The 15,381-nt window shown below is 33.1% G+C and overlaps 1 protein-coding gene across 1 annotated transcript; it reads left to right on the top strand.

Annotated features, from left to right (window-relative positions):
- The first annotated feature begins 3,736 nt into the window (after positions 1-3,736).
- On the top strand, positions 3,737-8,876 carry LOC122056577 (GDP-Man:Man(3)GlcNAc(2)-PP-Dol alpha-1,2-mannosyltransferase-like). Its single transcript, XM_042618588.1, has 7 exons — positions 3,737-4,105; positions 5,025-5,311; positions 5,991-6,177; positions 7,478-7,546; positions 7,665-7,864; positions 8,164-8,273; positions 8,358-8,876. Exons 1-7 carry the CDS (start codon positions 3,803-3,805, stop codon positions 8,615-8,617), a joined length of 1,416 nt encoding a protein of 471 aa, XP_042474522.1. The 5' UTR covers positions 3,737-3,802; the 3' UTR covers positions 8,618-8,876.
- Positions 8,877-15,381: the final 6,505 nt, after the last annotated feature.

The raw sequence follows: 15,381 nt of genomic DNA, 5'->3' as shown, positions 1-15,381 counted from the left end.
TCAGTGGGCTATAAATAGAGCCTTAGTCTTCTTCATTTCAAACAACACACTTCTGTACTTCGAAATTTGTACTATTCTTAATTTCCGAGCTTCATTTTCGTGTACGAGGCTTCTCTGCCTTCAACGTTTTGTTCGAGAAGGAGATCTTTATAGTGAGTTTACTTTCCTTGGAGTAGTAATCCTTGGATTTCAAACAAAGTAAAAATTATTTGTCTCGTACTCTTTTAATTCTGTTATCCTTTTGATAAGTGTGTAATTGTTTTAAGCCTAATAGTTTGAAAAAGATATTTGTTGTTATTATTGTACAAGGCAATTACCCCCTCTTGTCGGCCGCAAGAGACCTACATGGATGAACTTTGATTTGATATATTGTACATCTTGTGGTTCAATCACAGTCAAAAGTTATGGTCTCTCAAAGTTTAAGTCAGCAACAATGTTGTTACTGATTTCTTAAAATTAGCAACTCGTTGTAGCAGCTATGAAATCATAGTTACTACAACTATAAGTTATAACTTTAGAATGTCATAACTTTTGATTTGTGTTGAATTACGGGATACATAATATATCAAATCGAAGATCTCTGAACGAACTTTGATTTGATATATTATGTGTTCTATAGTTCAATCTGAATCAAAAGTTATGACTCTCAAAGTTATAACTTATAGTTGTAGCTGTTGGCCCGCGTTAGGTCAGCTAAAAGGGGTGGGGGTGAATATCTCTGATATAAGAGTTAGAAAAAATCTTTTTCTTTTAAACTAGTAAGGATAGACAATTAATTAAATAATTAAAATAAACAACATAAGAGAGTAAGAGATATCAGAGTTTACCTGGTTACAATCTAGGTGGTATATCATCAAATCAAAGTTTGTTTAAAGTTTTTCGATTTGATATATTATGCATGCCATGTTTAAATCTAAGTTAAAAGTTATGATTTCTCAAAATTTACTTAGTATACAAGTAGCAGCTATAAAACCATAGCTGCTACAACTATAAGTTCAACTTTAAGATGTGATAACTTCTGATATAGATTAAACTATGAGATGCATAATATATTAGGTCTAAGATCTTTGAATGAGCTTCAATTTGATATATTATACATCCTGTAGTTTAACCTGAATTAAAAGTTATGGTCTTTCAAAATTTAAGTTAATAATAATGTTATTGTTAATTTTTGAAAATCAACAACTCCTTCGAAAATCAGCAATATTATATTGCTGACAACAATGTATTGTTGATTTCGAAAATATGTAATATTATATTACTAAAAAATCAATAATACCATGTTGCGATTTTTTGAAAATTAACAGTAAAAAAAAATAGTTCAAAAGATTTTGATTTTCAGAAATTAGCATGTTGTTGATTTTTAAAAATTGGTAACACCTTTGAAAACTAGCAACATTGGTGGTTAGGAATTTGTTTTTTCGGATGAACACTATAAGAGAGACTAGTAAAAAGGAAAAGTGAGACTAGTTTGTTTAGACATTTCCAAAATCATATACGTGATGGGAGAAAATGTATAATTACCTATATTGTTTGACAAATTCTCGAATTAACCTCATATAAATTGAGTTTATACGAAAATAAATAAACTATTACTAAATTAAATATTAAATTTTTCGCATGAACTTTTATTTCAGTTTTATCTTATTTTTAATCTGAAAATTAGTTTTTTTAATCAAGGTGTATAACTCTTATTATCCTATTAATCCCGACCGATTTGATCTACTACTAGAAAGAAGACCATCAGTCAACCATAAACTTTATGTTTGTGGATGGAATCCACTGAGAAGGGTTAGAATGATAGTTTCCGCTCCTTGGTAAGTACTAAATAAATAGCTATTAGAATCAGGATTTTGGGCATAAAGATTCCACTGCCCCGTAAAAAGTGGTCACAACCCTTGAGGATGGGGTAATACGTCTAAAAAATTATTCCATCTAACGTGCTGTCCCCTGGATCCGGGAATAACTACATGAACTAAGGTGGCATTTGGTTCTCTCCTAGGAATTAGAATAGGAATAAATATCATAGTATTGTGGAATGGGAATGAGTATGAACTTGGGTATCATTCTTAAAAATAATGTTTGGTTAATTAAATATTTTCAATCGGAATGAACCTAAATTTCCTTTTTTATCCTTAGAGGGAAAATAAGAGAAAAAAATATATGGAAGAGAAAGTTGAATGTGAGAGAAACATATGATGAGAGAGAATAATGAGAGAGAAAGTGAGAAGAGAGAGCGTGATAAAAGAGATTGAGAAGAGAAAAAATGTGCTAAGAGAGAAAGAGTGCTGAGAGAGAAAGAGTGATGGGAAAAATGAAGAGAGAGAAAGTGTGATGAGATTTGGTTGATGAGTTTGGGAATGTGGGAATGGAATAATAGTAAAAGATAGTGTTTGGATTGTGGGTTTGGGAATGACATTTTGGGAATGATTATTAGATTTATGGGAATCAACTAAACACATATAACTTGATGGGTTTCATTTCCATTCCTATTTCCATTCCACCCTACTATCAAACTCATACTCATAGTCATTCCCATCATTTAACCAAACGCCCCCTGAGAGATTGAGGAGAGAAAGTATGATGAGAGAGAAAGTGTGATGGAAAAAATGAAGAGAGGGAAAGTGTGATGAGAGAAAATGAAGAGAGAGTCTGATGGAAGAGAATGAAGAGAAAGTGTGATGAGAGAAAATATGGAGAGAGAGTATGGTAAGAGAGATTGAGGAGAAAGAAAGTATGATGAAAAAATGAAAAGAGAATGAAGAGAGAGAAAATAATGAGAGAGTGTGTGTGTGATGAGAGAGAATACAGAGAGAAATGGTAGAAAATGTGTGATGAGAGAGAATGAGAAGAGAAAAAAATATGTTGAGAGAGAAAGTGTGATAATAAAATGAGGAGAGAGAAAGTATAATGAGAGAGAACAAGGAGAGTGAGTGAAATGAAAGAAAAATTAAACAAATATATTAAGGGTATTTTCGTCCAAAACTTAATTCTCATTTCCATTCCATCAAAACCAAGGGAAGGGGTGAGTTTCATCTATACCCAAATTTTTAGGTTTCATTCCAAAATTTTGATTTCATTCCCATTAACTAAACACAAGGTTTGAGAATGAATCCATTCCCTCATTCCCAAACCTCTAAGCCAAACGTCACCTAAATATCCTGTCCAAGCCAAAGAACTTACTCCAAAAAATCCTGACAAATGATGATTTAGACGAGATTCTACATTTTTGAACCATGACCCAACATCATAAAATTTTCAAATTCCTAGGTGTAATATGCTCTATATGAGGTTTGATGTAGTAAAAAATGATTATGTTTACACTTTCCTATAATTTATCTTAAATTATATAAAAGAAGATAAAACACAGGATAATTTTATAATCAACAGTTAAATAATTAGAAAATAGAAGAAATTTTTGCTCGGAAGATATGCCACCGTCGAAAATGGATCCTTATACAAATATAATAAATCTGTCCATGTTAAAATTACTCTGGTTCTATGCTAATATTGTTATATTAATTAATAAAAAATAGGACAAGTACTTTTTGATATTTTTTTTTAACATGAACGCCATTTGGACGCTAATTAAAAGAAAAGAAGCCCTTTTCAATTTAACTATAAAAATATTCAGGAGATGTAAACATGAAATCTAAGGGGCCTTTTAAAAGTTTTGCTAATCTTTAGGGGGCACTTGGAAACTTTTACTATGAATTATAATGAAGAAAATTCTCTTTTCGGGAGCGGATGCGCCTGCTATGCTTCATGCTTCCTTCTTCGCCCCTCCTCAAAATCTTTGGTCATGGGGCTCTGGATCTCGTTGCTCTCCGCCTTGATCTCTTCTTTCCTGTCGTTGGTGTTCTTATCGGTGGCATCGGCTGTGATTTTGGGACGGCGTAGGCGGCGGAAGGCGGTGGGGTTCTTCCATCCCTACACCAACGACGGCGGCGGCGGGGAGAGGGTTTTATGGTGCTCGGTCAAGGCAATTCAGGAGGATTATCCTGATCTAGACTGCGCTATATTCACCGGAGATGATGCCTCCCCTCAGAGTCTTGCTGGACGTGCCCTCGATCGGTTTGGCGTCAGGCTTCTTCGTCCTCCTCAGGTAGCTTCACAATATCTAAGCACTAGTTTTTTTTTCCCCCTGATTTCTCTGATTTATATATTCTTGGTCCCTTGTCGATTACTTTTCTCCTACCGTGGCTCCTTGAATTCCATGTGAAAATCAGGTTTGTCAAATTGGTTCCTTGTTGATTCTTCAATAATATAAACACAGTATGCTTCGAGGGGTCGTAGTGAGACCTTTCATGGTGCAGAACATTTTAGAAGGTTCTCTGTGTTCTATTGTTGTACTGATGATGGACATATATGTTTTATTCACTTAAGAAGATACGACAAACAAAAAATTATGCTAGTATGTAGTGATTCATTAGTTATTTTTTTGTCCAAAATAAATGATGAGGATTCTAGCACGTTATGTTCACCTAAAAACTCATGCTTGTGTTGGGCATTGAAGGTCATCATTTGCAGTTCAGATTGCTAAAAAAGGGTGTGGATTTGAGGATGCTGTCTTGCTTAGTGATATAGATTGCTTTTGACATATGCAAATGAATATGAATATGATATACATTGATTTAGTTTTGCAAAAATAATACAAGCATGTGGTATTAGCAGTTGTTATTAATGACTGATGTGGATTTTAAGATATTGTGTTTACACAATTTCTTGTGTTAGACATTATCGATTGTCATTAGTATTTCATATTACCAAAGTTGTCGATTTGATGATGCTTTCTTGCTTAGTGATATCACTTGCTTTTGGCCTATGTAAGTTAATATGATTATGGATATAGGTTACGGATGCTAATTACACTATTTACATTTGTGAAGTAATTGCTTAAGTTTCACCAAAGAGTCAATACTAGAAAGTTAGTTGTTCTCCACCTCTTCTTCTCTTCTTTTCTGATACTTCATTTTTTTCCTCAAGTTTTTTTGCATCTTAACTTGCCAACTTGCACTTTTTAGGTTGTTCATTTGTACCGAAGGAAGTGGGTTGAAGAACACACATATCCACGTTTTACTATGATTGGACAAAGCCTTGGCTCAGTGTACCTTTCATGGGAAGCTTTATGCAAATTCACGCCTCAAGTCTATTTTGATACTAGCGGCTATGCTTTTACATATCCACTTGCGCGGATTTTTGGGTGCAAAGTTATTTGCTACACTCATTATCCGACTATCAGTTCAGACATGGTTTCTCGTGTTCTTCAATTCAACTCTATGTACAACAATGATGCTTTAATTGCCAACAGGTATTGAATTGAGTTAAACATTTAAGTAATGTTATCCAGAAATTCTTGCTAGCTCTAATTCTTCTGCAGGTATAGGAATTCTTACATCTTAGAACTGTATCCTTGATCTTCTTTCACAGACCAATGTATTGTTAATTTTGATCTTGTTTGCCAGTTTTAAGCTTATGTTATTCCACTATCATGTATGATTCCACAAATTGTCTACAAACTACATCATTTTCATTAAGTTGCTTAGCATATTTTTGTAGTGGCCTGTTTAACAATTTTCAGCTTAGAACTCGTTGTCTCATATGTAATGCAAATATTTTTTTTGAAGTTATATGGTCAGTTGTTGTATGGTTTATAAAACATATGTACAAGTTGAATCATTGATAGAGCACAAAATGGGAAACTTGGTATTTCAGCTTTTGTGATACCTCATTTTGTAATTTGTGCAGGTCAAAATATTTATTGTCAAACCTCACCATGATTAATAAAATTTATAAGTGATGAATATTATCATTATTCCTCTGTTTCACTTTCAGTTACGCATATTATGGAAACTCACACTAATTGGTGGCCTCTAATTTAAAGAATTAACAGAATATGCTATCCTGTGGGTTGGTTGTTTTTATTAGGAGACCTATTCTTGGATAGATTAAAAACAATCTTACACCTTATATTTTTGTTTTCTTCGCAGTGTTTTACTATCACAGTGCAAAGTTGTCTATTATACATTGTTTAGTTGGCTATATGGATTGGTTGGATCCTGTGCACATCTTGCAATGGTAAATTCCTCATGGACCAAATCACATATAGAGAAGCTGTGGAGGATCCCACAACACATTAAAAGAGTTTACCCTCCCTGCGATACTTCATCACTTCAGGTTGATTGCTCTTCTATTTTTTTTTATCAACCATCTCATTCAATGTCTGTTATGTAACCACACTTTTCATCCTCAAAATATGGTGTATGTGCTAGAACTTAGATGAATATGAACATTAAGTTGGTTGTGTGTTTGCTTGGTTTTTGAAATCGGTCGATTCCAATCTGAACCCCCAAGATGAACAGGAACCAATGATGCCTGATCCAATTTTATTTGAGAAATTGAATACAGAACTTACCAGCAAAAGTTTCAGAGTTGTCCCAAATTAATGAGAGAGAGTTTGGACAACCAACAATAACCTTGGATTGTGTTGGAAAATTTAAGTGATCTCTTCATCAAAAATCTGTATTAAAAATTGCAGTCACCAAGCATGGTAGATTGCTGCGTTGGTGAAAACCTAGGATTGGAATTGATACTAACTGTATAAGTGTAACATTTAAGAAGTTTGATTTCATTTATAGAGAGGCCAAATCCAATCAATTATTTTCTGCACTTATCAGGCTAATGGAGTTTAAAAAATCTTTAAACCCATTCAAGATATTTTTCTTTCTATCTTCACTTTTCCTCATAAAGCCACCTATTTTCCATTTGTATAACCAAATGTTGGTCGTTTACTTATATATTTTATAAAAGTTATGGATGTTCCACTTTTATCTCATCATTAATAACTTGTTTACCAGGGTGGAAGAATAGTAGAAAGAGGGAAAAGAAACTAAAAGAAAATTTTCATGGGATGTACATTATGACGTTATTTAGCCTAGTAGCTTCTTTGCACTATCCAATAAGAAGTTACTATAATCATGTCTTACTAGTTTGTTTGTTTTTTAACTTGAGGAAACCCAGTAGCTTCAAATTTCAACACCTATAACCCTATAAGCTCATATCACCAGAGGGTTCTCTTTCCAACCATTTGGTTATTAAAAATATCAAATGAAAACAATTAGCTTCTAGATGATAAGTTACTTTTTCTTTCTTTATCTCCATGTTTATTTTTTCTGTTGAAGTTTTTTTTTTTTTTTTTTTTTTTGCTCATGTTGAACCAAGATCATTCTAAGCTCTCTATCATATCTTTTGATGCTTGTCTAGTTGGATCGAGTGTATCTGCATCTGATTGCTTAGATGTTTGCAAAGTTGGAAGTTTCATCTTTATGAATGTGTCTAAGACGTGGCATTACTAATAAATTTGCGATTTGAGCATTTCTAGCAACTTGTCCTTATCTTCTAGTTTCATTAACTATTCATTGGCAGAGCTTCATTTATATCCATTATAGATGACATGAACTCATGAATGTCCAAGCAGATGCTTCCATTAGAAAGATCAGTCGAGAATCCTGTGTTTATATCTGTTGCCCAGTTTCGCCCAGAGAAGGTAAATTGTTATCATAATATGAATGTGGTTGGAGACATTTGCATTTGCCTTTGATTCTTGCTTAGTCACATGGATAATTGACGGCAAATATTAACTAGGCATTTGTCTTCGCATCCAGGCCCACACTCTTCAGCTGGAAGCATTTGCACTCGTGATCGAGAGACTAAAACAAGACTCATCATCGCCTAGACCTAAGCTCCAATTCATTGGCAGCTGTCGGAACAAGCAGGACGAAGCAAGATTGCAGAAGCTCAAAGACAGATCTAGAGAACTAAATATTGATAACTATGTGGAGTTCCACAGGGATGTTATGTATAAGTATGATCTCCATTTCTGCTCATTTATTTACAATTCTTTCAGATAAATCAATTTTCTGCTTTTAGGTTCTTATTTTCTCTCGCGACCAATCTGTGCTACTTTATTTTCTGCTTTTTGGTCATTTTTTTTTGCTTGATTGATCTATGCTTGGTCTTGGATAAAATTTCGATACACCTATTGCTTGCATCTCATGTTTATCGCATTGATCTTTCAGTAGGAATTTAAATATCACATTTTAATTCTTTGTTTACAAATGGCTTCGAAGTTCTCTGATCTCTTGCTGTTCCGACATGACACAGGGACTTGGTCCGACTTCTGGGAGGTGCTGTTGCAGGGCTCCATTCTATGATAGATGAGCATTTTGGAATCGTTGTCGTAGAATACATGGCAGCTGGTGTGATACCGATCGGTTAGTCTATACTAGTCACATCTACTGTTTACCCAAGGCCCATATGTTTCCCTTCGAACTAATAGATGATTCTTTCCCCATCAGCCAATAATTCAGCAGGCCCAAAGATGGATATCGTTGTAGAAGAAGATGGGAGACGGACCGGATTTCTTGCCTCCGACAAAGAGGAATATGCCGAAGCAATAAGTAAAGTGCTCAAGATGCCCGAGCCCGAGAGGCTCGCAATAGCCACTGCTGCTAGAGAGCGCGCTTCGAGATTCTCAGAGGGGAAATTCTTTGACGAATTCAAGGCTGCAGTTCGATCTATCCTCACACTAAAAACTTCACCGAAAACTTCTTCCTAAACTCGATTCACCTGCTTTTGTTGTATTTCTCCAATTTTGCACAGGATTTTTTTTTCCCTCGGTTCTAGTTGGATTGTTAGGTGACTATCAGTTTACGTTCTTGTATCAATACTTGGTTTCGGGGAAGGGTTTATTAGACGTAGTTTTATCATACTTGGTTTCGGGGAAGGGTTTATTAGACGTAGTTTTATCTTACCTTGTAAGAGGATGTTTTAATAACTTGCACTCATGACAACTAGGTCATATGATTACAATTTCACCACTGTGTTCGCTTGTTTGTTTTATTTGATTGTTTGATAGTTAGATAGAAATCCATCTCCTTGCCCAAGTCTCTCATGAACATTGTTTATGATTTTTGAATTAGGTTTTTTAGATAATATTATAATAAATTAACTCTAGGTCGGATTGGTCAGGTTTGATGAATGCCCGGTCGAGTTGTTGGTTGGACTAGATGAGCCAAGTGGGTTGAGCTACGCACACTGACTAGGTCGAGGGGCTGATCAAGCGACAGTGAACAAGATTAAGCTTGGTGAGTTGGGATGCTTTGAAATATTGTTGCTAGGTGATGCAAGTGAAATATTATTAAGTTTGGTGACTAAGCAAGCCAAGTAAACGAGTCGGCACTAAACGAGCCAAGTAAAATGAGAATTTAATGTCAAAGAGACGACTGGAAACCACTCTCTTTAAACATCGAATGTTCTAGTAAAGTTGTATGAGACTTGCAATTCAATTTTGTGAGATTTCTTTCGACTTGTGTACCACTCCGTGATCGCACCAGCTTGGCTAATGTGTTTTTTTTTTCTAACAAAACAATTCGAAAGAGGTCAACCATGACATTATACTAAAATCCTATTTTTTTCAACTCGTCTATCGAAACTCCAAGAACCTTGGTAGGATTGATTGAATTGAGTTGTATGGGTCGAGCTAGACGAGCTAAAAAAATATTTTACTATTGTAAAATTTTAAATGAAAGATATTTTTTTATATAAATAATTATTTTATTTATCAACACTTTCATTTGTTAATTAAACCCATATAGCTCCAAATAGATTAAAAAAAAAAAATCCTCTCAGTGACTAGCACATGAGGTATTGCCATCATGAAGTCTGGAGTTCGAATCTCAGGTAAAGCTGAGGTAAATACTTCCCTTATGTGCTAGTCACTATTCCAAAGGTTAATAGTCGCCCGTGATTTACCTCCTATTGACATTGGGACCCTCCTATTGACATTGGGATGGGGTGACGGGGACACTGGAGGCGAGCATATTCACCTTTTTTTTTTATCCAAAAAAAAATTTTTCATCGACCTTCAAAAATAAATAAGAAAATACTAACAATGGGCGACACATCAACTCAATTTTTAGATCAACCTGTTAATTTACATAATCATTATATTTATTATATGAAATGCATCTTCAAATCTATATATTTTACATATTATAATATAATTATTTTGCATATATATATGATTTCTCGTTTCTTTTCTTTCTCTATCAAAGTACACAATTAATTTTTTATACGATGAGTATTATTGTGCTTTGTATTTATAGGCAGAGATGACCAATATATGCATAATATTTTCATTTCTATGCATCCATCATGCATGGGTTATTATTATTATTATTATTATTATTATTATTATTATTTGCATTCATTAAAATAATAATAATAATTTAGATGAGTTACATTTCATATTTCATTAGTAACTTAATTTAATTGCACGACGTTACTTCAGTTTTAACATCATATGTACATAAAATTACTTTATTTTTAATTTCACGTGTTTTCAATTTTAAGGCCAAATAATATTAGATAATAATTATTAGTATCTAACATTCTCCCACTTGACCTAAAAATTAGGTCAAATTAAAACTCAAAGCATAAATATGATGCATTATAACTTTAAGCATCAAAAAAAAAAAAAAAAACAAAAAACTCATACTCTTATAACATTATAATCACCCTAGAATAATAGAAAACTATATGTGAGTTATTACGGTTGTACATTTTACATACTTCCTTCTATATACCACAAATATCAACATCCTATCATACTAGGCCTATAAATGAACATATAATTTCATAATGGTCCACAATAATGTTTCTAGGTAATTCATGTTATAACATAGTAATGTGCACATTTATAACTAGAAACTATATATCAAAAACACGAAAGTAAGCTCAGAGTGTCAACTTAATAAATCATTCAAAGAACAACCAAGACTTATTCGATGTACATGTTCCTTAAATATTTGTGGTTGTATGCTTTTAGTTAATGGATCTGTAATCATAAGATATGTCCTAATATAATCAATAGACATTCTTTGTTTCTGAACTTCTTCTTTAATTTATAAAATATTTTAATTTCATGTATTTGACACCTCTTGAGTATATATCATTTTTTGAGAAGAATATTGCTGCAAAATTATCACCATTAATTTTTAGCGGCTTGCTAATAGTGTCAACAATTCCAAATCTTGAAATAAAATCCCGCAATCATATTGCATGGATAGTGACTTCAAAACATGCCACAAACTCTACTTTCATTGTGAATAAAGCAATGACAGATTGTTTAACACTTTTCCATGATATTACTCCTCCAAGAAGAAACAAATAACTAAAAGTGGACTTTCTACTATCGATGCATCCGATGAAATCTGAATCTGAGTAATCAATCACTTCCAAGTGATTAGTTTTCTGTACATGAGCATGTAATTCTTGGTGCCTTGAAGATACCTTAAAACATTCTTAGCAGCTTTCCAATAATTAATTCCATGAGTACTTTGATATCTACTAAGCATTCCAACCGCAAAACTAATATCCGACCTTGTACAAGTTTGTACATACATTAGACTTTCTACAACAGAAGCATATGGAATTGAATCTATTTGTTTTCATTTTATATTATTCTTTGGACATTGTGTAAGACTAAATTTGTCCCATTTTCTAAATTAGATAAATTCTAGCATAATATTTTTTTCATATTAAATCTCTTTAGAATTCTTTCAATATAAGTTTTTTGAGATAATCCCAACAGTCCTTGTAATCTATTACGAAATATTTCAATTCCGATCACGTAGAACAATTCTTAGAGAGAAAGTCTTTTGTCTTATGCAACATTTTTAAATCATTAGTAGCATGCAAAATATCATCAACATATAAGACTAAAAATAAAATTCTGCTCCCACTAATCTTTTGGTATATACAATGATCAACAACATTTTCTTCAAACCCAAAAGATGTAATGGTATTATTAAACTTAATATATTGTTTGGAAGCTTGTTTAAGTCTATATATTGATTTCTTAAGTTTACACACTAGATGACCTTTTCCTTCAATTGAAAACCCTTCAAGTTGGTCCATATATACTTTTTCAAGATTTTCATTCAAAAAGGTTAGTTTTACATCCATCTGGTGTAACTCTAAATCATAATGAGTCACTTGTGTCATGATAATACGTAATGAATCTTTCTTTGAGACAGGTGAAAATGTCTCTTTATAATCAATGTCATCTTATTGAGTGTATCATTTAGCAACAAGTCTAGCTTTATATCATTCAATATTACCATTTCAGTCACACTTGGTCTTAAAGACCCATTTGCATCCAACTCGTTTGGAGCTTTCTAGCAATTCAATGATATCCCAAACATCATTTTCATACATGGATTGCAACTCTTCTTTCATTGCATTAATCCATTTATTTGACTCTGTACTTTCTATGGCTTGTGAAAATAAAACTGGATCTTCATAAATTTCATAATCTAATTCTTGCACTCATTTGCATCAGATCTTTGTGAGTTAGTTTCTTCAAGAGACATTTTATTATGTTGCTCAGTGTTGATAACTGGGATAACTTTTGGAATAATACTGGATGAAGGAATACTTTTAGATAAAGAAATATTTACCTTAACTTCCTTTATATCCATATTTTGTTGTTAGTTTCTTCCACTAAGTTCACCATTCTCAAAGAATTTTGCATTACTAGTTTCTATTATTCTTGGATTATGATTAGGACAATAAAATATATAGCATTTAGATTTCTCTGGGTAACTAATAAAGTAACCACTAACTGTTCAAGAATATAACTTTCTTTCATGTGGATCATAAACTCTTGCTTATGCCAGACAACCCCAAACATGCAGGTGTCTTAAGCTAGGTTTCCTATTTGTCCATAACTCAAAAGGAGTCTTTGGAACTGACTTACTAGGAATTCTATTAAGTAAGTACATTGATGTTTTTAAACCATACATCCACAATAATTTGGATAATGATGAATTATTACTCATCATACTTTTAACCATATCCTTTAATGTGCGATTACGCCTTTCTGTCACACCATTTTGTTGAGGTGTGTATGACATAGTATATTGTGTACATATGCCATGTTTTTCAAGAATTTTTTCAAATGGATTAGGATGTTGTCATGTTTCATCATACTTTCCATAGCATTCATCCACTCTATCCGACCTTACAATTTTCATTTTCTTGTTTAATTGTCTTTCAACCTCATTAATATAGATTTCAAAAGCATCTACTACTAGAGATTTTTCTTTAAGTAAATAGATATATCCATAACGTGAAAAATCATCTATAAAGATGATAAAATACTTTTCTCACCAAAAGATGAAATATTAAAAGGTCCACATACATCAGTGTGGATTATTTCAAGAAATTGAGTGCTTCTTATGCCTCCTTTCTTATTATGTCTAGTTTGTTTTCCCTTAATACAATACACACATAAACTAAGATAAGTAAAATCTAAATTTTAGAGAATCTCATTTTTTTACTAATCCTTCTTTGGATATATGAACCAAACACTGTTGTCACAAGAAAGCAGAACTTTCACTAACCATATTTCCCTTAATTATAATATGTTGATGCACAATAAGTAAGGATTCAGTAAATTTATTATCAAGTTTTAATTTATATAAACCATCAGTAAGAATTTCAAACCCAATAAGTCTTGAATTCTTACATAAATTAAAACAAGCTTTTCCAAAATTAAAACCACAAATATCAAGTTTTGAAAGAGAAATAACGTTTCTTGAAATTGAAGGTACATAAAGAGTCTGTAATAGGTCTAAATGATAGCCAGTATCTAAGACCAAACGATAGGTCCCTATGCCTTCAATTGGAGCCTTCACACAATTTCCCATATATAGGAATTTCTCAGTTTGGATTGTAAGGAATTTTTGCATCATATTAGATACATGAGTAGTAGCATCAGAATCAAGTCACCAAGTATTACGAGGAGCATCAATCAAATTTGATTCGAAACAAACATAAGTTTTTAATATACCTTTCGTTTTGAACTAAGCTTGCATTTAGGACAATATTTTTGATAGTGTCCTTTTTTCTTACAAAAATGGCATTTATCATTATTGTGTTTCTTCTTATCAGCCTGAGGAGTTTTAATATGACTTTTAAAAAAAAAAACTTTTGACTTTTACTTTTAATGCTTTACTAGCTCCATGAACAGTAAAATTGATGAAATAACTTCCCAAATTCTTAGTTTACTTTCCTCTTGAATAAGTTTGCTTATCAATTCATTAACATTTCACTTTTCCTTAATAGTGTTATAGTTAATTTGAAAAGCAGCATATTCAGGAGGTAATGAGTTCAGAATAAACTAAACTAAGAAGTCATACACAGTTATTCTTAAAGTCTTTAATTTTATTATAATATTAGTCATCTCAATGGTATGCTCTTGCATACTAAACGACCATCAAACTTTATGGTCATGAGTTGTGCCATTAATGTACCAACAAGTGACTTATCAGAAACGTTCTTCCACAAACTTCAAATATTCCTTTACATTTTTTGTTTATGGAATGATAGTCTTAATGTTTTTTGAGATTATCATTCGCATAAACATAAGGCTTAATATGTTAAATAGTTCTCATACTTGAATTAGCAATGGCAGTGGGCTTTTCCTTTACTAGTATGTCTCTCCTTTTGGGTCTAAAGAGAAAAGCTCTCCCTTCTCTCTAGAATTTCTAGAGAGAAGGTGATCGGAACTATTAGGGGCCCCAGACCTCCCAGACCTCTTCTCTGGTGGATTGTGGTGAGTTCTATTCCTCGTATTCTCCTCTTTTTCATCAGAATATCATGGAAGGCATTCTTGTTGGTGGTTGTCTATCGTTGGTGGTCATCTTTCGATGGTGGGCGACCTGCCTTGGTGGTTCTAAGGTGGAGGGGCGGACAAGTTTTGCATGGGTGCTTGGATAGGAAGCCTTATTCAAGCTTGTTCATGTTTTCCTCGGTTTTCTCCTTAGTCCTCTCTCTACTCTGTCCTGGTTCTCAGTCGAAGGCTCTTGATCGATCAAAATTCCATTGCATTACATTTTCCTTGGTTTTCTGGCGAAGCTGAAGCTTTGGTGCAATCTCCAATCAACTAGCAATAGAAGGAAAACCCTGGAATCATTAATTTGTATTAATGATCATTAATTGCAAAGGATTTTTGCTTTAATTGAAGTATTGTACATTTGGAAATTTTGGTTGGCATTCTGAATTGGTGCTCGGCTGGACACTTGCTTTGTGAGGGTTGTTTTGCTTGGAAATTTAGTTGACATTTCTTATTTGGTGCTCACATTGAATTCTCCTCCAAATTGGGATCATCCAATGGGAAAAAAGGAAAAAGACCTCACGTATTCACCCTTGAGTCAAGTACGTTAATTCCAAGCAACCTCATTTGAAGAGCACAAATTTGACAACTTAGAGGTGGTCAAATAGCAACCAATGAGTTTCATCATGAGGACCAAGAGT

This window comes from Zingiber officinale, chromosome 3B (genome assembly GCF_018446385.1).
Source record: "Zingiber officinale cultivar Zhangliang chromosome 3B, Zo_v1.1, whole genome shotgun sequence".
Taxonomy (NCBI): domain Eukaryota; kingdom Viridiplantae; phylum Streptophyta; class Magnoliopsida; order Zingiberales; family Zingiberaceae; genus Zingiber; species Zingiber officinale.
Note: the sequence above shows the minus strand (reverse complement) of the source record. Positions and strands in the feature narration are given on the sequence as shown.